Source organism: Phaethon aethereus (assembly GCF_964289735.1).
Source record: "Phaethon aethereus genome assembly, chromosome: 10".
NCBI lineage: Eukaryota > Metazoa > Chordata > Aves > Phaethontiformes > Phaethontidae > Phaethon > Phaethon aethereus.
The window spans coordinates 169,244-192,649 of NC_138586.1; the positions used below are offsets into that span (position 1 = coordinate 169,244).

The 23,406-nt window shown below is 64.0% G+C and overlaps 1 protein-coding gene across 1 annotated transcript; it reads left to right on the top strand.

Moving 5' to 3' along the window:
- Window positions 1–2,113: 2,113 nt before the first annotated feature.
- LOC309408434 (diacylglycerol kinase delta-like) lies at window positions 2,114–23,371 on the top strand (the record flags this gene model as incomplete). Its single annotated transcript, XM_082004254.1, has 29 exons — window positions 2,114–2,311; window positions 11,975–12,085; window positions 12,184–12,264; window positions 12,489–12,593; window positions 12,818–12,950; window positions 13,148–13,254; window positions 13,679–13,804; window positions 13,947–14,049; window positions 16,079–16,241; window positions 16,337–16,445; window positions 16,627–16,766; window positions 16,938–17,019; window positions 17,517–17,608; window positions 17,871–17,970; window positions 18,209–18,449; window positions 18,750–18,851; window positions 18,962–19,061; window positions 19,509–19,616; window positions 20,145–20,241; window positions 20,320–20,427; window positions 20,594–20,707; window positions 20,910–21,044; window positions 21,135–21,301; window positions 21,447–21,564; window positions 21,653–21,739; window positions 21,851–21,967; window positions 22,056–22,167; window positions 22,700–22,830; window positions 23,282–23,371. 29 exons carry the CDS (start codon window positions 2,114–2,116, stop codon window positions 23,354–23,356), a joined length of 3,462 nt encoding a protein of 1,153 aa, XP_081860380.1. The 3' UTR covers window positions 23,357–23,371.
- Window positions 23,372–23,406: the final 35 nt, after the last annotated feature.

The following is a 23,406-nucleotide window of genomic DNA, read 5'->3' on the forward strand; positions in this document are numbered from 1 at the left end:
GGACCCCAGAGCTGGACGCAGTGCTCCAGGCGGGTCTCACCAGGGCGGAGGAGAGGGGCAGAATCCCCTCCCTCCACATGCTGGCCACACTGCTGCTGATGCAGCCCTGGACATGGTCGGCTTTCTGGGCTGTGATCGGAGGTTGCTGACTCCTATAGTTTTGCATGCAATGTGTGAGTGTGTGCACGAGTAAGCGTATGGAGGCGTCAGTGCATGTACTCACCCATGCCTGTGCAGGCCCGTGCATGTGTGGCCATATGCACATACAGGTGCATGGAGGTGGTGCATGTGCTCGCCCACGCCTGAGCTGTGCATGCCAATGCATGCATGGGCGTGTGCACACATATGTGCATGGCCACGGTGAGCGTGCTCACCCACACCATCCATGTGCATGCCCTTGCCCGTGTGGGTGGTGCACAGCTCACCCATGCCCGTGCACACATATGTGCACGGACGCAGTGCGTATGCTTGTGCATGTCTGCCTGTGTTCAAACATATGGGCACGGCAGCCGTGCATGCGCTCGCCCATGCCCACGCCCGTGCCTGCCCATGCCCACGCCCACGTGGATGGTGCACACATACGTGCTCTGTGGTGATGCATATGCTCTTCCATGCCCATGCCTGTTCTCGCCTGTGCCCACACGAGCGGTGCACCTGTATGTGCACAGTGGCAGCGCGTGTGCTTGCCCCTGCCTGGGCTGCGCGTGCCTGTACGCACATGTATGTGCACGCCAGCCGCGCATGTGTGCGCCCATGCCCGCGCGGGTGCCCGCCCGTGCCCGCGTGGGCGGCGCACACGTATGTGCGCGGCAACGGTGCGGGCGCCCGCCCGTGCCCGCGTGCTCGGGGCCGTGCGTGGGCCGCCCGTGCCGCCGCGCGCGGCGCGCAGCAGCGCCCGCCGCGCCGGAGCAGGCCGGGGCTTGCGGCGCAGGGGCAGGGCCGGGGCTGCCTGCAGAGGCGCGTCCCGGCGGGGCCGCGCTGCGGGGCCGGGGGGGCTGCGGGGCGGCGGGCGGGCTCCGGAGGAAGAGCGACCTTGCCCAGGCGGCGGCGGCGGCTCGGGGTGTGCAAGGTGTGTGCGCGGGGGGGGCGCTCCGCCTCCCCCCTCCCGGGCGTGCTGCGGGATGCTCGGCGGAGACCCGGCAGCCCCGAGGTTGGGGGGGGCAGGCTGCGGGGCTCGTAGGGGGGAGCTGCGCCCGAGGTGGAGGGGCGTCAGCGCTGCGGCTCCCTCTCTTCCTCCCCCTCACCCGCCACGAAACGCTTGTTGCTGCTTGGGGAGACGGCACCACGTTTGCCGGCAGCCGCGGGGCGGAGGGGGCGGGGGGGGACGACGCGGGCGGGCGACGGAGCCGGCCCGCCGGAGACGCGTGGGGCCGGGCACGGCGCCGTGGGGTGCCCCCCGCCACCTCCGGCCCGGGCAAGGCAAGTCCTGCAGCCGGCCAGGCTCCCTCGCCCAGGTAGGTGCCCCCTCCCCCCCCAGCCCCCCCGCAGCCCCCGGGGTGGGCAGGAGTACCATGGGGAGGTGGCTTCCCCCGCATGCGGGGAGCTCCGCGCCCCCTTCCTGCATCCCACCCCACACGCAGCCACCTGCTTGGGACTGGCGACCCAGCGGCGCGGGGCCGGGAGATGCTCCCAGCCCTTCCCGGCTGCCGGAGCGAGGCGGCCAGCGGGAGGCGGCGGCTGCTTTTCATGGAAACACCCGCGCCCCGGCCACTGAGGGCAGCCCAGCACCCTGGGGGTGGGCACCGGAAGGGGGGCTGGCGCAGGCTGCGGCAAGGGGGGTGCACCCCAGTGCTAGGGCATGGGGTGGCTGCAGTCTCCCACTGTGGAGCGAGGGACGGTGTTGGGATGCCAGGATGGGTGAGGAAGAGTTGGGACACCGAAAAAAGGCAAGGAAGGAAAACTTTGCCTGCAAGGAAACCACCCTGAGTGGCGTTCCGGGTGAGGAAGCGCTGTCTCCCCTGATATCCAGGACTGCACCTCCCGGCTGGATGAGCCATAGAGGGTGAGGGGCAGTGCACCCCCTTTCAGGGCTCTTCCTCCACTCCTGTGTGTCCTTGTCCTCCCAGGGCTGTCACAGGAGGTGGCGGAGCTCTGAGCAGAGCTGGGTGGGAAGATGGCCGAGAAGCTGGTGCCTGGGGACCTGTTCCTGAGGAAGACCCGGGAATCGGTGTCATCCCTGGATTCGGACAAGCTGGCACCCATCTCTCCTGAGGCAGGCGGCGAGGAATCGTCCGACAGCGAGGGCGAGCAGGAGGACAGTTCCCACAAGCTCATCCGGAAGGTGTCCACCTCAGGGCAGATGAGGAGCAAGGTCAGGGGCGCGGGGGCCTGGGGCAAGGGGCTGGCCAGCACATGGGGTCTCTGCTGAGAACAGGGCGGGGATTTGTCTGATCTGAGTTGTAAATCAGTGCCAGGCACTTGCTACTTGCAGACCCAACCCAGCCAGGGCCTGGGGCAGTGGCAGGAGGGGTCTGGCCCCCTGTGCCCTGTGGAAGGGCACATGCAAAAGTGCACACCCCATGGTGGCAGGGTCAGCATTGGTCCTGTGGGGCTGTGGAGCACGGATTTTACCCCACCGTTCAGGGACAGGTTCTTTCCCATACTCATATCCTCCCTCCCCAATTGCCTTCATCCCATGTTTGTATCCCCCGGGATCCCCCCACCTGCTTCTGGGGAAAGGGGGCTCTTTCGGGAGACTCTGCCCCATGGATGCTCTGGGGTGAGATTTGGGCTCATTGCGGTGCCATAGGCTCCTGGGATCCTGCACCCCACTGCAGGCAGCGCACCTGTGGGGCCTGGTGGGCGGCAAAATGGAGCCAGCACCCTTCCCGGTGCCCCAGATTAATTTGGCTGTGCCAGCTCCCCTGTGGGCCCTGTTCCTGCAGCCTTCCCTAGATCCTGTTCCCTGTGGTGGTTTGCTGGGTGGATGGGGACACCTTTGAGGTCAGACGTGACACTCTCTTGCCTCCCAGCCATTGGCTTGAGGGCAGCTTGTGTGTGTGTGTGCAGCTTGCTCTGAGGAAGCTATTTTTGGTAGGACCTACAAAAATATGGGGAGTGTGTTTCTGGCCAAACAGGAGTGTGTGGCTGTAGGTGCCCTAGGTGGGGACGGTGAAATGGCCAGGCACCTCCTGCCTGAAGCACGGGGAGAAATAACCTGGGCTGAACAGCCATGTGGGAAGCGGGGAGAGGAGGAGGTTTTGGGGGGGGGCATTCTGTGGAGTGGGGATTGGTGCACAATACGGGGAGGATGCTCTGGGCAGCGTGCCGGGTGAGCGGTCCCTTTGCATCCACCTCACGGCTGCGGGAAGGAGGCGGTGGTGTGAGTCAAGGCGGTGCCTGCAGTGCCGGCGGGCGTGCGGGGACTGCTGTGTTGCGGGCGGGACCCTCGCCCTGGGGCCATGCCAGAAATCCTCCCGCAGCTGGCTGCTGGCCCCAGCTGCCCTTCGGCGGCGATTTGGTGGCTGTGCCACCCCGGGGAGGGGGGACAGCTGAGAAAACACCATGGGGGGGATGCAGCTGCAGAGCACAGGGGTGTCCCTGGGCTCTGGTGTTGGGTGCCATGGGCACGGAGGGAGGCAGTGGGGATGGGGTGCTGTGCCAGGTCTGGTGGTAGCTCGGGGCTGCTTGGGGCTGGGGTGAGCTCCCGTCCTGCTGGCCCAGGCCTGGCTGTTGTGCCAAGCCTGGTGCACTGGCACGAGGGGAGCAAAGGGCGTTTGCCCAGGGGTGCGGAAGTTGCATGCTCCCACCCCGGCACTGTGGGGTTTTCCCACTTGGTAGGAGACGTTTCCGGGGCAGGTGGCACTGGGGGGGCTCTTGCTGAGTCCCTCTGGTTGCTCAGGGAACATGCCTCAGTTTCCTCTTCCTTGGAGCCGGCTGGCACCTCCTCTGTCCGCTCTGACCTGGCTGCCAGGTGGGTGCCATGGGCTGTGCCGGGGTGCAGGTTGCTGTGTGGAGGGCATGGTGGGAAGCCAGGCTGGTGGGCAGGGTCCTGGGGATGCTTAGTGCTGTGCGTGAGCCCTCAGCATGCTCCTGGAGGGGCGGCAGCAGCCACTGGAGTTGGCCACACAGCGTTTGCTGTGCTGGAGGGGCTTGCCGTGCTGTGGAGCACAGGGGATGTTGCAGGGAGTCGTCAATGCCAGGAAACCTGAGAGAAAAAGGCGGATGGCCGGGCTGTGCCCATGTCCTGCAGCAGCAGCACAGGGACACAAGCGTGCCGTGAGACCCTAGCCCAGGTGTCAAAGCCCCTCCATGCCATCAGCAGATCCGGCCTTGCTGGCTGACAGGCTACACGTGGGGAAAGGCTGAGCTACCGGTTCCCTGCCTACCACGGCTGCTGCCCGCATCCTGCCTGGCGTCGGCAATTAGCCATGCAGGAGGTGATGCTGCGCAGCGTGCTGGGGGAGGCAGGCAGCGTGACGGGTGGGCAGGCGGAAAGGACATGGCTGGGTTAACGGCCCACGGCGCTGGGAGAGAGGAGAGAGGGGTGGGAGCCCGGCAGGGCTGGTGCTGGAGGGGGCTGAGAACAAGCTGTGCATGATACCCCTGCAATCTAAGTGTTTTTGGTGTTGGGGGTCAGGGTTTTCCCTGAGGATCCCTTTGCCTTGGTCCGGATGGGCTGGACCATGCTTGCCAGCCTGGCTTCTCACCAGATTGGCTTCTTTCTTCCCTATGGACATGAGGGTTTTGGGATGCGATTGCTGCTGCCACCCAGGTTGGGCTGTCCCTGGCTCATAGTCGTGCTGCGGCACACGTGCTTCCCGTCCCTCCAGCCGTGGCCACAGCTGCATGGGCAGCACGTGTGCCACGGCAGGCACCTTTCCAAGCACGCTTCGACACCCCTGTGCACCTATGTGGGTTTGGGATGAGAGGGGGAACCATTGCCTGCACCCCAGAGCCTGGGGCAGGTACCTAATTAGCACACAGTGACTGAGGGAGAGTCTGGTGCCAGGGCTGCAGCTCCCAAGAGATAACCAGGTTAGTGGCGGGGGGCGGTGGGGGAAGGCAGGCTGACATATTTTTTGGCCATCAGTGGTGGCTGGGGTGCTGGAGGGGGTCTATAGGAGCCTACCATCTTGGGGAGCTGGGAAGGGTTGGGACCCCCACTGCACTGCCCTCCCACACTGACTGGGGGGACCCTGGTCCCTGGTGATGGGAGCAAGCAGCTTCCCCCACACTAGGTGTTGTCTGGCCCCATGGGGACAGGAGCAGCTGAGGATCATTTTGGGATCTGACTCCTTCCTGATAGCTGCTCCCCATTCCTGGCACTGCCCCCAAAACGCCTATTCCCCCATCCCCTCCTCAAACCTTCCCATCAATCACGTCTCCCCACTCCACACCCCCAGCTTGACTTTCTTCAGGCTGTAATTGCCGGGGCGCCCCGCGAGGTGCTTTGTGCCGGCTTCGCGCGGAGGCGGTGAGGCCATTGTGCTTGGTGACAATGACAGCTGTCAGGCACAGGTGCCCCCGCCAGGCTGAATGGCCCCAGGATGGATGGGGTCTTGCTGCCGCCCCCTCCTCCTCCTCCTCACAGCAGCCAGGGGCTGCCGATTGCCTGCGCCAGGTTTTGGGAGTGCAAGGGCAGAGAGGGAGGGGGATGCTGTGCAGCACCCCAGTGCTGGTCCCCTTATGGCTGGGCATGGGGAAGGAGGGAGTGCTGGCTCTGGGGTGCATGAAGACATTTGAGGTGCTGGCAAACAGAGGTGGGCGGGCACATCCTGCCCGCATGGGCTGGGCGCTCGGCTCCTGGCGCTGCCTCGGCACGAGCTCTCCTGGCAGCTGAGTGGAGGCGGGGAGCAATCCGGCAGCTCTGCTTGGGTCGGCTCTGGCTCTGCGGCGAGCAACTGGTCCTGGGGTGCTTGCACCAGAGCTGGGGGGCTGCCGGCACCAAAGGGGGCACAGGGGGTGCATGCCAGGGATAGGAGCATTGCCCACAGGGTGGGCACAATGTGCACGGCCGTGGTGGGCAGGGGCATGGTTTGTCTGCCATTTAGAAAGGAGGATCGTGTCCCTGAATTTCTGATGCTGGGGTACATCACAGCCACTCGGTGGGGCTGGGGGACCTGCCAACATCCTCCTGGGGGCCTGGGGGAGGTCAGTGGGGTTATTGGTACTCCAAGGGATGAATGCTCCTGGTCTTTGCTGGAGGCACTGGGCACCCTGCAGGCTCAGGGTGCCCCAGGCATGGGGCAACCAGTGCCTGTGGATGTAGGGGTGTTGGGACAGTTGCTGGGGGCTTGTGGGGCGCTGCTGCAGAGTCAGGCTGTGGGGAGGGCTGCCTGCGGAGGGCCAGATCCTGGCAAAAAGACAAGGAAAGCAAGGTAGGGCCCCCGAGGCCAGGCCTGGAAACTTCCTTCCTGCAGCGGGAGGGTGGCACATGGCTCTCGCATGGTGCATCCTCCTGGCTTGACGCTGGTGAGGGACTGGAGCATCTCTTGTATGGGGAGAGGCTGGGAGGGCTGTGGCTGTTCAGCCTGGAGGGGAGGCTAGGGCTGGGACGACCTCAGCAACGTGGATAGATATATAGGGTGCAGCAAAGAGGGAACCGAGCTCTTTTCAGCGGTATCTGCCGATGAGACAATGGGCAGAGATGAAAAAATAGGAAATTGCATCTGAACACAAGAAAACACTTTTTCTACTGTGAGATTGGTCAAATGCTGGCACGGGCTGCCCAGAGATGCTGTGGAGTCTCCATCTGTGGGGATATTCAGAACCCATGGGTTGAGTATCTCCATGACCCTGGGCAGCTCCAGGTGACCCCCCGGGCTCCATCCCAGAGGCCCCAGCCATACTGTGTCAGTCAAAGCCCACCTCCACCCCAGCCGTGCCACGCGTTGCTCCCAGCTGTGTGGCACGTGGCCTGCCAGGGGCTGGCAAGGGGACGGGCCAGTCATTTGCTCACCCTCCGCAGTGGGACCGTACCGCAGGGCACAGTGATGCTGCCTGGGGCTGTCCCTGCTGAGGACGCTGCAGCAGGGCAGGGGAGGCTGGGCTTGCTCTCGTTAATCAGGGCCCACCGAGCTGGTGCCTGGGGTGTAAAGATAGCCCCAGTGTCGCCAGCCGGATGTTTGTGAGGTTTGTCAAATGCACTGCCCTCTCCCTGCTCACATTTTCCACTATGCAAGTGCCGCTCTCGCCCGTCAGCGGCTGGGCAGGGTGGGAGAGCGGCAGTGGTGCCCACCAGTACCCAGGCACGAGGAGCAGCGGGGGACTGGCACGGGCAGGCTGGCGCAGGGGACCGATGTGGCTGTAGATAGGGAAGCACGAGCTCAATTCTAAAAGGCGGCTGAAGTTCGTGACTGCTGGAGGATGAGATGTAGGGGGGATCGCCCTTCTTCTGGGGGTTCCTTGCCGCATTCTTCTCTTTCCTGTTAATCCTCTGTCCTCTTTTGATGGCCTGACTGGTGCTTTGTGGCACCATGTAATGGCATGATGGAGCAGTGCCGGAATTTCCTCTCAATGATCCCTCCAGTACTGGGAAGGGGGATTTGGGGTCCTGCAATGGCAGCAGGCTACGTCCCTGGGGAGTGCGGATGCAGCTGAGCCCGCGGGGCTGTGGCCGCCCGCAGGCACCGAGCCCACTGGCTGCACAGTCCTGGAAGAGCTCTGCCGTGCTGCAAAGCGTGATAAGGTTTCCAACTGACTCCAGCCCGCAGGGTGCCCCACAGATGCTGGTGGCCCCACAGCCAGGCTGTTTGCAGGGCTGCTGGCTCTCCCCTGCTGTCCTGGCACCCGCTGGCTCAGGAGAGGGATGAGCTCTGACCTGACTGGACCCGGGGACGTGCCTGGTGGGCTGCTGTGCTTGGAGGAGGGCGGCTGCCCAGGATGATGCTGGTACAATGCAGGTCGGTGCGTTGGTGGGTGTTGGGTCCCCTCTCCTCCTCCCTGCGCAAGGCATCGTGTCGCCATGGGTCCAAGATCGCCAGATCCCATCAGGAGTGGTGAAGTGCTGCAAGACAGATGGGCAGCCAGTGTGGTGCCCACCACCCATATGTGCCAGCATTCCTGAGTAACTCAGCCTTCCTGGCTCTTCTCCAGCAGCTCCTTTGCTGTCCAGGCTGGTCCCAGGAGGAAAACCCTCCTGTCCCAGCTGTGGTCAAACCTGGCTGCACTGTGGTCTCTTCCCGGGGATGGCGGTGGCAGAGCTGGGAGAGTGGGGTGGGGGTTCAAAGCAGCATCCCGGGGCTCTGCCTTAGGGCTGAGGGAAGAGCCAGCATTTCGGGGTGCACAGTGGCCTGGAAGAAGCTGTGCTGGGTTGCGGTTCTGGAGGGGAGCGAGCTCCCCTGGGCTGTGCTTCAAGCCCTGTTGCCTGTGCTGAGCACACAGCCAGCCCGTGGCATGGTGGCCCCTGGGGACCAGCCCAGTCCTGATGGGGCACATTGCCAGTGGCTGGCCATCCTCCTGGGGCTGGCTTTACCTGTGTCCCCTCCAAGGCCCTGGTGACACGTGCCCTCTGCCAGCTGTGGCTGCACTGGAGGTTTCTCCGCAGACCCCGTGTGGTTTCGTTCTTGCCTTTGCCTCCCCACCCTGTGTCTCTGGGAGCCCCCAGGTGCCAGGGACATCCCAGGTGGTGCTGAGCTCCCCAGGCTGGAGAGAGCAGGGAGGGTCCCTGAGATGGGGCAGGGAGGGCTGGGGCAGAGCCCCGCAGAGGGAAGCTGGCCTCAGGCTGGTGGCCGGGCAGGCTGCACATTGCTCTGGGCATCAGCACGCTGTGTCGCTGCCTCTGTTGCTGGGATGGAGCCAGCGCTGGCTCCTCTGTGGCTCCCTGCAGCGCTGGCTGGGGCTTGCTAGCCAGAAAAGCTGTGGCTGGGGTGAGCGGAGGGGCTAGGGCTCGGTTCAGGGTGCGGGTGGCACGCCACGCTCAGGGCTGTGCAGTGGCCAGCGCAGAGCTCCCAGCCCAGTGGCCGGGGGCCGTCAGTGTCCCCGAAAGCTCTCAGGGAGGAAGAGGCGGCTCCTACCCTGTTCTGCGGGTGTGCGGCTCCCGGGAGCTATAGGGTACCTAACAGCCACTTGCTATAGGGGATTGTATTGTTGCGGTGACCCTGGAGCCCTGGTTGGCGCTGCAGGGGAGCCAGCATAGCAGGGGCGATCCCACCCCGGCACATCCCACCCGCCGCTCACCCTGAGTGCTGGCCTTTGCCCTCCCCACCCCTTTCCTGTTTGCGAAGGGGAAACGATGGGCTCGCTCAACACTGTCTGCTGCAGCGCGGCTTCCCACTGGGAGGCCAGGCCTGCTGGTGGCCTTGACCATCAGGTGGCTCCCAGGTCTCCTGTCTCTAGTGCCAAAAGCAGGGGTCCAAAACCGCTGAGCTGCTGGGGAGCTGCTCCCGGCACAGGGTGGCACTGGGTGCTCCTCACTGAGACCCAAGGACAAAAAATCAGGTGTGTGGGGGTGGCTCACCCCATTGAGACCCTGAAACAGCCCTCCAGTACCCCAGGCAGCGTGACTCATGTGCCTGCCCAGGCAGCATGGCACAGCGGGGCTCCGTGGCTCGTTTTGGAGAGGGGACCTGCCTCATGTTCCCCAGGGAAGTGGCTGACTGGCTGGCCCCACGCTGGCAACACTGGGACCAACTGAACCTGTGCCCCATCATGTCAGTGCTGGGGGTCACAGAGCTTGCATGGGCAGCTGCAGGCGTAAGGGGTTGTGCAGCAAGATGCTGTGCATGGCGGGGCAGAGGGCTTGGGCTTTGCTACACCTTGGACACCCCGAGCATGTTTTGGGAAGCATCCGAGGGTGGACATGGGGAGAGGTGCTTCTGCACCAGCTTTGCCGCCCCATGCTGGGGTGCTGGTGAATAGTTAGTCTGTGCTGGGGGGAAACTGAGGCATGCCCCGCCATAGCCACGGCACTGCGGGTGTTGTAAAATTCTTAGGGGTGGTGTGGTGGAGGTGGTGGGGGCTCTTCTTTCAGGCTCTGCCCGAGGCTGGGGCTGGCACAGTGCTGGCAGCCGCATTGCCATCCCCGGAGTGCCAGGGGCTGTGACGTCCTGGGGCCAGGCGATGCCTTGCTGCTGCTGGCTGCCAGGAGAAATTGCTGCAGCTGCACAGCTGGGGGCATTTCAGCGCTGGCCCCCTCGCAGGAGGGGATGCCAGCCCCCCAGCAGCCTTCCTGGCCGTATCCTGCCACCCACGTGGCCCTGGAGCCAGGCAGAGCTGAGCGCCCATGCCCTGCTGCTGCACTGACTCCAGCCTCTGCTGTGATAGTCCTGAGCCACCATCACGGGCCTGCCTCTTCTTCCTTCTCCTTGTAATGTTCTCCTGCTCCTCACCGTCACGGCCTCCCCCGTGCTGCTCTCCACCACCACAAGCTGCCTATCCTTCGCAGCAAAAGCAATGATTGCCGCAAACCCAGAGCCTGTGCCTGCATCTACATGCAAACAGGTGTGATGGAAGTGGCGTTTGTGGCTGGATCCCACCTGGCCACGGCAGGACCCTGCCTTGTCCCCTCCTGACATGGGGCAGGGGCTGCTAGGGTGCATGGCTTGTATGTGCATTTGGGGGTTGCAGCTGGATCCCCCCGGAAGGCTGTGCTCCCCTTGCTGGCTGTGTTGCAGCCTAGGCTCAGGGCAGCTCTGGGCTCACCGGCTCCTGTGTGCTCTCGCAGCCGAGCGGCTGGGGACACACACGCGGTGGGTCCCTGGGTGCTGGCTCTGGGGACACCAGGGCTGCTTGAACCTGCACTGGCAGTCGCAGGCAGCATGGTGCCTAACTACAGCCAAACCCTGCACCAGTCCTGGGGGGGAAAAGCACTGATAGGGAGAGACAAAGGCTTAAAACGTCCCGCTCCAGACTCGGGGCTGCAAACTGGAAGAGAGCCGAGGACATCCCAGTGCATGCCCTGAGGGGTTCGGGGAGGGGTCCAGGCGTCCGGGGGAGTTGAGACTCAGGGAGTACTGCAGGTGGGCTTTTGGTTTCTTTGTGACCTTGGAGGCTCCTGCTATTCCTGGTGCCCTGGCCATCTCCTTCGGAGCCGTGGGGCAGTGGGTCAACGCCGAGGCCGGGGGCCGGTGTGTTTGCAGGCTGGCGGGCGCTTGGGTGCCACCGGGGCTGGGTACGGGAGCGCGGAGCCCCGGGACTTCAGCTCTCGCACAGTGCCCTCGGTGCTCGGCGCACATTTAACATGCCTTGTCGTCGTGTGCTGGGATCTGATACAACCACTGTTGCGGCTAATTGCAGAGGAGCAGCTGAATGGGGCTGCCGGCGGTGTTTAAAGAAGATACAATCAAAGATTAGGCAGTGCCAGAGCATCTCTGCCACCCTGCTCAGCACAGGCTCATAGCCACGTTGCAAACACTAATTAATTGAGCCTTGTAAACACCACTGTGAGGAGGGTAAATATTGGCAGGTGCTGTGGATTGGGGAGGGCAGGGGACGGGCAGCCAGGCTGCGGGGATGTGCTGCATTGCAAGGGGATGCTCTGCCTGCTGCAGGCTGCCCTCAGCCCCAGCTTGTCCCCTGTGGGAGCTGTGGGTGCCAGGCAGGGCTGGCTGCATCCCAGCCGCCTGCTCCCCAACCCAGCAAAGAGGCTGGGGACGCAGTGCCATCTCCAAGATGCAGTCCTGTGGCTGTGGGACATCTGTGTCCCCTCCAAGGGAGCTCTCCCGGCCCCGGCTCTGCCCTCGGCTTCCAGGGAGCTGCAGCAGGCTGAGGTGCTCCTGAGCACTGCTCTGGGGATGGGAAGGAAGCGACGGGCAAGTGCTGGCTCTGTGCTGCTGGAGACCTCCAACCGACGGCACTGCTGTGCTCAGCATCATCCTCCCGAATCACGTAAGGTGCCCAATACTCAGGGTAATGGCGGGCAATGGACATCATTTACCCTCTACATCCAGCACAGTGTGAACCCCAGAACGTCCCATCTGCGCTTGGGGCACTGCTTAGCTCCTGGGGACCCAGGGATGGGCATCACCAGAGGGGGGGGTGGCTTTGGGGGTCCTGGGGGCTGTGGGAGCTCATGGTCCTGTGGTGTCTGCAGAAAAGCGTGAAGGAGGGGCTGTTGCTGAAGCAGACGAGCTCCTTCCAGAGGTGGAAGAGGCGATACTTCAAGCTGCGGGGCAGGACGCTCTATTACGCCAAGGATGCCAAGGTAGACTGGGCAGTAAGGTCTTCTAGCACGCTCAGCCTGGGGGGCCTGAGCCTGCAATCCCTGCCGGGTGGACTGGGGCGCTGGTTTCTTCCCTGCAGTCCCTGATCTTTGACGAGGTGGATCTGTCGGATGCGAGCGTGGCCGAGACCAGCACCAAGAACATCAATAACAGTTTCACGGTAAGGGGGGTGCGGGGCTACCTGCCATGCCCCTCCGCTTCAGCACCTCGTGGGCAGGTGCTGCAGCCCCCCCCCGGGCCATGGGGCACCCCGCAGCGTGGCCTCCCGCTGCTGGAGGTGGCACTGGTGGCCATGTGCTAGGGTTTGCTGGGGGCTGCTCTGCTGGGGTCTGTCTGGCTGCGAGGTGGCCTTGCAAGGCGACATGGGGACGGTGGCTGTTGCAGGTGATCACGCCATTCCGGAAGCTCATCCTATGTGCAGAGAACCGGAAGGAGATGGAGGACTGGATCAGTGCCCTGAAATCTGTGCAGAAGTGGGAGATCCATGAGGTGATGTGGGCGGGGGACTGCACGGGTGCTTGTCTGCACAAGGGTACCCCTCAGGAGCCAGGGGTGCCTTTGGCTGCCAGACGGGAGCTGCTGCCCTTGGCGCAGCCCCGTGGGGAGGACGGGAGCCGGGAGTGGGGCTGGGGGGACTCCGGGGGGCTAGGAGGGAGCGGGTGCCAGCTGGGTGTCCCAGGGGATTGATGGGGCAGGGCTGTGCCCCTCAGCAGGCCACGCAGTTCAACATGGAGCACTTCTCGGGCATGCACAACTGGTACGCCTGCTCGCACGCCCGCCCCACTTTCTGCAACGTGTGTCGCGAGGCCCTCCCGGGCGTCACCTCCCATGGCCTCTCCTGCGAAGGTCAGTGCTGGGGTCCTGCTGGGGGGTGGGCTGAGGCCGGGGCTGGGGTGGGGGACCCTCTCTGAGGCTGGCCCAGAGCGGGAGGGATGCGGGAGGATGCCCACTGGCTGGCATCACCAGCCATGGAGGGGTGGGGGACCAGGGCTGCGCATCCCCTGGGGACTGTCCCCGCTCCTCACCGGCTCCCCCTTGCACAGTCTGCAAATTCAAGGCACACAAGCGCTGCGCTGTCAGAGCCACCAACAACTGCAAGTGGACGACCCTGGCCTCCATCGGCACCGAAATCATTGAGGACGAGGAGGGGGTAAGCAGGGGCGGGGCACCCTGGCAGGACAGAGCCACCAGCAGAGCTGGCCTTGCTCTGCCCAAATCAGGAGCAGGGAGGACCCTGGCACCCAGCTGCCCCTGCACTGTGTGGCCTCTGGTCTTGGCTCTGTGGGAACATGGCCTGGGGACATGTGTCACCCGGCTGTATCACCCGGCCTCAGGATCCATTATTGCTCTCCAAGCGGGGCCACCCACAAACGTTTGCTGCGGACAGCCCTGCTCTGCCGTGCCCCACACACTGGCGGCTGCGAGGGGCCCGGCAGGCAGGGCCGAGAGGGCATGGGAGGGGTCCGGGGGCAGCCCACCTCTTCCATGGGGAAGGGGGTGGCCCGTGTCGCTGTCCCTCAAGTGTGTGGGGGCAGCGGGGGTGATGAGCCGTTGGCGACTGCCCCTCTCCGCAGGTGGCCATGCCCCACCAGTGGCTGGAGGGGAACCTGCCTGTCAGCGCGCGCTGCGCTGTCTGCGACCGGACCTGCGGCAGCGTCCGGAGGCTGCAAGACTGGCGGTGTCTCTGGTGCAAGGCCATCGTAAGGATGTGTCTGTCCCTGTCCCACCCACCAAGGCACAGACAGCACTGCCCCTCCTGGGTGCATTGCTGGGGAAACTGAGGCTGGGGGCTTTCGTGCTGTGTCTCCTGGCTTTTCTTATGCATATGTCCCTGTGCCCCAGGTTCACAGCGCCTGCAAGGAAGTCTTTGGCAAGAGGTGCCCCCTGGGCCAATACAAAGTGTCCATCATCCCACCGACTGCCTTGAATAGCATCGATTCAGATGGTGAGTCCTGGAGGGGACAGGGCTGGGCTGTGGGTCAGGGGGACAAGCTGTTTGGGACAGGGCTCTGGGCTCCTCTGCAGGCTTTGAGTTGTGGCACTGTGCCCACTTGCCTGTGGGGCACCAGGAACATCACCGTCATTAGGTTCCAGAGTCAACATCCCTCTCTGCTGCACCTTCAGTTGAAAGCTGCTTGTTGCCTTCTGCTCTGCCCCAGGGCTCTGATGGTGCCATGCTTTGGGGTGGCACTTCTCCCCTGTGTATGGCTTCAGTTGCTCCTGCCAGGCTGCGTCTCACGGTGACCCTGATCATGGTCCCTCTGTGCTGGGGTCAGTGGCACCAGCCCTGAGCCCTGGACATGGGGTGTTCCCTGTTGCACCCCAGTGGTTCAGCACCTCGCAGGGATGGATGAGGCCCTGGCTTGGGTTATTTTTCAGTGTCTGAACCTCAGCTGGTTTTTTGGTAGTGCAGAGCATAGCCTGCCCCTGGCGCAGGTGGCTGCGGCACGCTGGGGAGAGAAGCAATGAGCGGCCTGGGGGACGCCTCCTCCCGCTGTCTCCCTTGTCCTCTCCAGAGGGGCCCAGCTGGCCTCTGCTGAGCAAAATCTGTTCTCCGGATATTTCTTTCCTCGTTTTTTAATGATTTTCACCGCTCAGCTCAGCCGGTGGCTCATCTGCTTCTCGTTACTCATCAGGATGCTGTCAGGGTAACCATCACGCGGCTTCTCCTCCGGCTTCAGAGCCGCAGCTGCTCGTGGCTGGGCCCCCGGTAGCGTCTCTGCCCTGTCCCTCTCATGGTGGCCCAGGTAACTGAGGCTGGTTTGGCTGTGGGGCCGACAGCTGTGACTGCTGCCGAGCCTGACTGGGCTCTGCTACCGCAGGAAGCAGCATGGTGAGGCCTCAGCCCCCTCCTCCTGCCGTGCTGTCCCCCCCGCTGGCATTCGGGTGCCACCGGCAGCGGGCTCTTCCGCGGCAGCCCACGCTCTGACTCAGCAGCCCCCGGTGTTGTGCTTTGCGGATCCGCTCCACTCAGCTGGGTTGGGAGCGGAGATCAGGCGGTGCCCAGGCTGGGCGATGGCGGGCCGTGGGGATGCCACTCCGGTGCGGTGGAGGCACCAGGGCTCCTGGTCATACCCTGCGGGGCTCTGGGTGCGATGGCTATGGGGCCAGCGGCAGTGAGGGCTGGTGCTTTCCCTGCCGCAGCATCGCTGAGTCTTGCCAAGGGAAGGAGCCAGCAGGCACCGGCCCGTGGCCCGTGGACTGGGATGGCCAAGATGTGCCTGAGGCGAGGGCGGGCTGTGGGCCAGCGATCGATCATCTGTCCTCCTCTGCCTCAGGCACACTTCATTCCCCATCTCATTTCTTTAAAAGCATGGTGCTGGCTGCCAAGCCTCCCAGGGCTTCTGTGTCATTCACGCCCACCCTGCCAGAGCCCTTGTAGGAGAAGGCAGCAGAGCTGGGGGTGACAGTACCGCAGAGCTGGGGTGACAGTACAGCCACCCGGCACTGCGGCTGGTCCCCTGTGGTCATGCTGGCTGCCAGTGCCAGCCCTGGGAGCTCCCGAGGTGGGACTGTGCACCCTTCCCATGTGGTTTTGCTGGTTCTGTCCCAGCTGGGCTGTTGGCACAGTGAGGAACTGGCCGTCCTTTGCGCCCACCACCGCTGCCCCTTTTGGAGTGGCAGGCTGGGGACGCGAGTAAGCTCGGTGACACACTTTGTGCCTGCAGGGACAGTGATGGAGCAGGAGCCTAATTTGGATCTGCCCTAGTGCTAGGCTTGCCCATCGCCATGCCCATTGCTATACCCATCCCCCTCCCACCCCCAAACCCACCCCCATTGCCAAATCTTACTCTTACTCCCACCCCTCACCATCCCCTGATCACTGTCCCTCCTGTCTGGCCCCAGCACCCTGCGGGTCGGGCACAGTGCAGTCAGGGTGTCCCCATGGCCTCTCTTCTCCTAAGGTGCCTCCATCAGTGTCTTCAGGGGGTGGGAGCTGGGACTGGGGGCTCATGTGCTTGGGCTTGCTGCAGGTTTCTGGAAGGCCACCTGCCCCTCGACCTGCTCCAGCCCTCTCTTGGCCTTTGTCAACTCCAAGAGTGGGGACAACCAGGGTGTCAAGTTTCTGCGCAAGTTCAAGCAGTTCCTCAACCCGGCCCAAGTCTTCGACCTCATGAATGGGGGCCCGCACCTGGGGTAAGCGCTGGCCTTGGCACACCGGGGTGGCCTCAGCGGGGTGCCGGCGGGTGCCCAGCGCAGCCCCCAGACCCTCTCTCCTGTCCCCTCTGCAGGCTGCGCCTCTTCCAGAAGTTCTCCACCTTCCGGATCCTGGTGTGCGGGGGGGATGGCAGTGTGGGCTGGGTGCTCTCTGAGATCGACGCCCTTGGCCTCCACAAGCAAGTGAGCAGGAGTGCCCGGCATCGCCAACGTGGGCTGGCACCGTCCCCAGCGCTGGCACCAGCCGCAGCTTGGAGGCCCCCAGCGTGCTCCGGGGTGCTGCAAGCGATGGGCATGGCAGAGTTGGGGTGTCACAGGTGCCCTCGGGGGCTGCTCTGAGCCCCTCCCCATCCCTCCTCCGCAGTGCCAGCTGGGTGTTCTGCCCCTGGGGACCGGCAATGACCTGGCGCGGGTGCTGGGCTGGGGTAGCCTGTGCGACGATGACACCCAGCTGCTGCAGATCCTGGAGAAGCTGGAAAGGGCCACCACCAAGATGCTGGACCGGTGAGCATGGCTCGGGGCACGTGCCTCGCTGCTCCCTGCCCCACGGCCTTGGCACTTCTTGGGTAGACTGTCCTCATCCCCTGCCCACGTGTCCCTGTGCCGGGGTGCCGGCAGGCAGCAGGCAGCCGTGGTGCCGGCAGGCGACAGGCAGCCATGGTCTCTGCTTGGCAGGTGGAGTGTGCTGACCTACGAGGCCCCCAAGCAGTCGCCCCCGGCCCTGAGGGAGGAGGAGAACGGGGACTCCAACATCCAGGTGGGCACCTTTGGGGACTGAGGGCTTGAGATGGGGGAGGACAGGCTCTGGGGCGGGTTCCTGTTCACCCCATCAGCTGATTCGGGGGCAGGCAGGGTGGAATTGCACAGGAAGAGGTCGTGCCAGCGGTCCCTGGGGATTGGGGCTGTTAGGGGGCTGGCAGCTGGCTGCGTGCGATGAAATGAGTCTGGCAGGTCTCAGCCTGGCACATGCACTTGGGAGCAGGCAGCCAGATGAGGGGGAGCTGGCCTGCTACCAGCAGGCTACTTTAGACTCTTGCATATGTTCCCCTCAAACCCTTGTCTCAGTTTCCCTCCTGCTGAGGCTGAGCATCCCCTCTGCCCAGTGGCATGGGTACGGCTGCCCTCGGAGCTGGAGGAGCAGGCTGAGGAGGGCTGTTCGTCCCCGGTCCAGGGCTGGCTGGGCAAGGCTCCATCCTGGAGCGGGGCACCCGGCAGGGTGTCACATCTCCCGCTGTCCTCCCCGACCCCTCCCAGGCCCAGATCTCCCACTATGCCGACTCTGTTGCCTTCCACCTGGCCAAGATCCTGGAGTCGGACAAGCACTCAGTGGTGATTTCCTCTGCAAAGTAAGGAGGGGGATGGTGACGGGGGTGCCAGAGCCCTCCCACCTGGCTAGGGGCATGTCCCTAGGGATGCAGAGCCCCCCCAGGCCAGGCTGTCCCCTGTCTGGCTGCTAGTGGCTGCCGGTTGTGCTGGTGCCTGGCAAATAACCCCAGTACTGCCCCTCCGGTGTGGGGGGGCGTTATCCCAGCAGCTCCCCTGGCTGGCATCTGTGCCCAGCTGGCCACGCCGTGCCCCCCTCCACCCGCCTGCCGCTTCCCTTGCCAGGTTCCTCTGCGGCACTGTCAACGACTTCGTGGCCGAAGTCGGCCGGGCTTACAAGAGGGCAACGGAGAACAAGCAGGAGGCCGAGCTGATGGCGCGGAAGGTGGGTCGCAGGGGAGCTGGAGGGCTGGGGCGTGCTGGGCGGCACAGCCCCCAGGCAGTGGAGGGGCTGGCAGGGTCTGCTTCAGCGGCCCGTGCCCTTGCTGTGCAGGGTATGCTGTTCTTGGGGGGCTCAGGCACGCAGCGTGCCCAGGCAAGCACGGGGTGCCCAGGGAAGCACCCAGCACTGGTGGGGGGCTGCGGCTTGTTCCAGGGTGCTGAGTGTGGTGGGTGTTCTGCAGTGCGCCATGCTGAACGAGAAGCTGGACTCGCTGGTGCGGGAGCTGAATGAGGAGGCTCAGGCCATTGTGGTCCCCGAGGGAATGGCGCAGGCCACCCCTGCCGAGACCAAGGACCAGGAGAAAGGTGGCAGCTTCAACCCCAGCCCCGTGCCTCGCATCTTCAAATCCAAGGAGCAGCTCATGCTGCGGGCGAACAGCCTGAAGAAAGCCTTGCGGCAAATCATTGAGCAGGCGGAGAAAGGTGAGGGTGGTGGGGGCTGGCAGCTGTCGTGGTGCTGCAGCAGCCTGGCATGGGCTGTGGAGCCACCGCAGCTTGGTGCTGGACCTGTGCCTTGGTTGCCCCGTGTGAATCCTTGGGGTGGCAGCCCTGCTGTGCCATCCAAGCTCTGGATGCTCTGCATGGCTGAGGGAAGTGCCCAACATGGGGCAGAGGTAACACCCTGGGCCCTGGCTGGCACAGGCCTGGAAGGCTGACCTGGGGAGGGGGCACAGGGCCATGGGGCTTCCCAGGATTCGCTGTCATGCCCCTCTTTGCATCCAGCTGTGGATGAGCAGAACAAGCAGACCCAAGCCTACCGGAGCAGTGTGGGCCCCAGCAAGAAGGACAGCTCGGAGGAGCTCAATAAGGAGGAGGAGAGACTCAGTAAGATGCCAATGGGGAACATGGCTTTTTTCGGGGGCATGGGGGTGAGCCATGGGATGGGCTCAGGGTAAGAGCCAGTTCAGCAGCTGCCTTCTTTCCCTGCTGTCCAGGCTCCCGGCGGGAGACGGTGACCTCTGCATCTTCCTCCATCATCCTGGACCGGCCAGACACCTTCGGCAGCTTGCAGTTCCCTGAAGATCCCAGCGCTCTGTGAGTCTGGGGTCCTGTCTGCCCCAGGGCCCCTGGCCTCTCCTTGCTGCCCATCATGGAGCAGGAGCAGAGCTGGGACCACGCTACCTCTTGGAGATGGCCGCTGGGGCATCTTCTGCCCAGCAGTGTGGCATCCCTGGTGCCCAGCCCTCCCTGGCCCACCAGTGCCCATGCCGGTGGCCAGTGCAGGTTCTCTTGCTGCCAGCCCCTTGGCCAGCACTGTGCTCCTGCTGGGAGCTCGGGGCTGCCCCTCTGCCCAGTGCAGGCAGGTCTTTGATGTGCCATGGGTGTCTCACCATGGGGACCAAGGGGGCTCCAGCCGTCCCTGCTGGCTTGGGTCAGGCTTCCTGTGCCAACCCCTGCGCGAGCTCACACCGCAGCTCCAGCGGGTGTTGTTGCCCGTGTGCAGCTGCCTCCCAACTCTCCTGCCCTGTCTGCCGCTTTCAGCCTCTTCTCGGAGAAATGCGTCATGAATAACTACTTCGGCATTGGCCTGGATGCGAAGATCTCCCTGGAGTTCAACAACAAACGGGATGAGCACCCCAAGAAGTGCAGGTTGACTGAAACCCCCCAGATTCCCCTAGAAAAAACATGTACCCCCCTGGCTCTCTGATGCCCATGCCAGGAGGGACTGTCATGATGCTGGGACCCATGGGGTTGGCTCAGGGCTGCCGTGCCTGGCTGGGGACCCCCTTCCTGTGGCAGGTTTTCCACCTGCACCCAGTGCCGCAGGGTGCAAATACCCTTGGGAAGGGAGAGGGCTGCTGTGAGGCTCCAGCTGCCGCTGCCCCCGGGTGTGTAAAGGGGCACAGGAGGGCTTGGTGGGACTTACCCACTCTGCACCTGGATAGAGGAGACAGTGCTGTGCTGGCATGGAAGGGTGCACGTCTTGGGTGCCACAAGCTGCAGCCTGCATCTCCTGGGAGGCAGCAGGCAGCCCCCCTCTTCTGGGAGTGGGGAAACTGAGGCAGGCACAGGGCCAGCAATCCAGGCCAACTGGTTCAACCCTGGGGAGGGTGCAGAGCCTGCAGCAGGCAGCGGGGCTCCTGCAGCCCCTGTCGCCTGTCCCACTTCGCCTTGCAGCAGCCGCACCAAGAACATGATGTGGTATGGGGTGCTGGGCACGAAGGAGCTCCTGCAGCGCACCTACAAGAACCTGGAGCAGCGGGTGCAGCTGGAGGTACGAGGCCAGGTGGAACAGGGATGGCGGGGGGGTGGTGGCGGCACGGTGCCCCCCAGGCTCAGCCCTCTCTTGCAGTGCGACGGGGTGCCCATCTCGCTGCCCAGCCTGCAGGGCATCGCTGTCCTCAACATCCCCAGCTACGCTGGGGGCATCAACTTCTGGGGAGGCACCAAGGAGGACAATGTGAGTGCCCGCGCCGCGGGGTGGGGGGCACGACATCCTTCCCATAGTCTCAGGGAACCTGGGAGCCCTTGGGCAGGGGTTTGGGGTGTCCCTGCCTTGGGCACATACAGGGGAAAAAGCGGGGTCCCAAAATGTCTGGGGTCTCACTTGTACTGGTCCTCTGCAGAACTTTGGAGCTCCATCTTTCGATGACAAGAAGCTGGAGGTGGTGGCCGTCTTTGGCAGCATCCAGATGGCCGTGTCGCGGGTCATCAACCTCCAGCACCATCGCATTGCACAGGTAGGGGCAAGAGACTCTGTGGGACCCTGCATGGTGCTTGAAAGCTTTTTGGGGCACCAGCAGAGCCTGGAGTGGTGTGGCTCAGCCGAGCTCCTGGTTGGCATGGGCATGGCACCAGGAGTCTTTTCAGCCCCAGCACAGCAGCTGAAGCCAGTAGCGTGGTGCCAGCTGTCATGCTACCCCCAAGGTGTCTGCCCCACAGTGCCGCATGGTGAAGATCACCATCCGGGGGGATGAGGGCGTCCCTGTGCAGGTGGATGGAGAAGCCTGGATCCAGCCACCTGGCATCATCAAGATCCAGCACAAGAACCGAGCCCAGATGCTGACAAGGGATCGGGTGAGCTCAAGCTCACAGCCTGCGCAGCGGGGCCATGCTGGGACAGGGGAAGGTGTGACAGGCTGGGAGGGGCATCTCTGTCCCCCACAGGCATTTGAAAGCACCCTCAAGTCTTGGGAGGACAAGCAGAAGGGGGAGAGCTACCGAGCAGCTGCCCGACCACGGCTCAGCTCCCAGCAGTCCATGGAGTACCTGACAGAGGAGGAGAGCAGCCTCCTGCAGCAAGTCTCACGGGTTGCCGAGACCCTCATAGCCAGGTCAGGCTCTGGGATGGGGGATGTGGTGGGCACGGGGATGTAGGGAGCTTCGCTGTGGCCACCCAGAGCTACAGGGGTCTCCTACTCCCATGCTGCCTGTCCAGCCTGGGGGAGCCTTGGCAGCTCCAGCCCCTCTCGCCCACAGGATCCACGAGGCAGCCAAGGCTCACAAAGCTGTGGAGCAGGAGCTGGCACATGCTGTCAACACCAGCTCCCTGGCACTGAGCGAAGCCCTCTCCAACAAAGCCACTGGCACCTCGGAGGTGAGCTAAGGTTGGGGACACAAGGCAGCCTTCACGCAGCTGCCCCGTGGCCCTGCTGCTCAAGGCATCATCCCTCCATGCCCCCCAGTTTCTCAGCAGGAATGCGGCTGTGGAGGTGGTGCTGAGCATCAAGGAGCTGTATGCCGAAACCAGGGCATTCCTGGAAGGGAAGACAGTGAGTGGGGGACTGGAGAGCACCCCGAGCATTCCATCAGAGGGGCCTGTGCCCTTGGCCAGCACCTCTGGGGGTAGCAGCAGGGCTGGGGATGGTCCCTGTCCCCCACAGCTGGACTCGCTGCAGGAGGAGGAGGCACTGCATGGCCCCCTGAGCGTGCTGGGCCAGGAGCTGCAGAGGCTGCTGGACATCCACTGGCTGGGGCCCATTGCCCATCCTGCTGAGGAGGTGGGTGCACAGGGGGCTGGTGGGGGACATAGCCCATGAGGTGGCCCCAGGGGGACTGTAGCACCTGGCTGAGCCTGGCTTCTCTCAGGAAAGCACTGGGAGCACCAACAAGGGCAGCTTCAAGCTTCGCCTCAACATCCCCAAGCCCAGGAAGGACAAGGACAAGGTGCAAAAGCAGAAGACCAACAGTGCGCTCCCAGGTAAAGCAGACGTCCTGCCAGGGAGGGACACAGGCGCAGCCCACACTGGTGGGGACCCCTGTGTGTTGACCTATCGATTGGCATCCTGGGCATGCTGTGGCAGGACCCTCTGGGAGGGGGACAGGGCAGGTCCTGGCTGCCTGGGGATGTCACCTTTGTCACCAACAGCCCCATAGAGCTTAATTTTTCTGCTAACGGACACGCAGAGCCCCTTGGCCCTGTAACTCCACGACCACTGCAAGGGGGAGAAGGGGGCTATGGTACAGCTCAGCCCTTCGGGTAAGTCCCTGCCCCCAGGGCTGGCGGTCTTGGCGAGGGGGAGAAACTCAAATGCTCCGTGAGTAAGCTAAGGAGAGAAGAAACTTCTCCAGCCTGAGCCTGCTGTGGCCTCTGAGCCCTGCCAGTGCTGGGGGTGGGAAAGAGGGGTGCTGGCTGCAGCCTGCCACCACTGCTGCCCTCAGCTGCCTGCCCTGCTGTGTCCGGCTGCCTCCGCCAGGGCCCAGTCCACCTCTGTGGTTTTCCTCCCTGCTAGCGGACAAGTGGGGCTCCGAGGAGGTGGCAGCTTGGCTGGAAGCACTCAGTTTAGGGGAGTACAGAGACATTTTTGTCCGGCATGACATCCAGGGCTCTGAGTTGATCCTGCTGGAGCGGAGAGACCTGAAGGTACAACCCCGCCTTGTGCCCTCTGAGGGACACCCCCCCCCCCCCCCCCAGCCTGTGTCCTCCATCGTTCCTGTCCCCAGCCCCTGGGGGGGGGTGGGGGGGGAAGGTGCTGACCCTGCAACCAGCCCCACAGGGCTGAGCTTGCAGCACTTGCTTAGCTTGCATGCAGGAGCTGGAAGTAAGGGAGAGGGTTGGCCCTAATCCTGCAGCTTGCAAGGCTCTGGCCACCTGCCCAAAGCAGGATCAACAGCACCATGCCTGCTCTTGCACCCAGGCATGGGGACATGGTTGCAAGAGGACAGAAGGTTCCTAGCAAGGACCATGCTCCAGCAGTGAGAACCTGGGGAGCTGGGCTTTGTGGCCTCATCCTCCACACTGCAGTTTCCCTGCTGGCAAGAGCTGAGGGCTGTCTTCCTACAGGCACATCAGCTCCGCTCTCTCCTTTCTGCAGGACCTGGGGATCACCAAAGTGGGCCACATGAAGAGAATCCTCCAGGCCATTAAGGAGCTCAGCAACCCACCCTAGGCCTGCAGCAGGGCAGCAGCCCAGCCCAAATGCTGGGTACTACCCCGAGA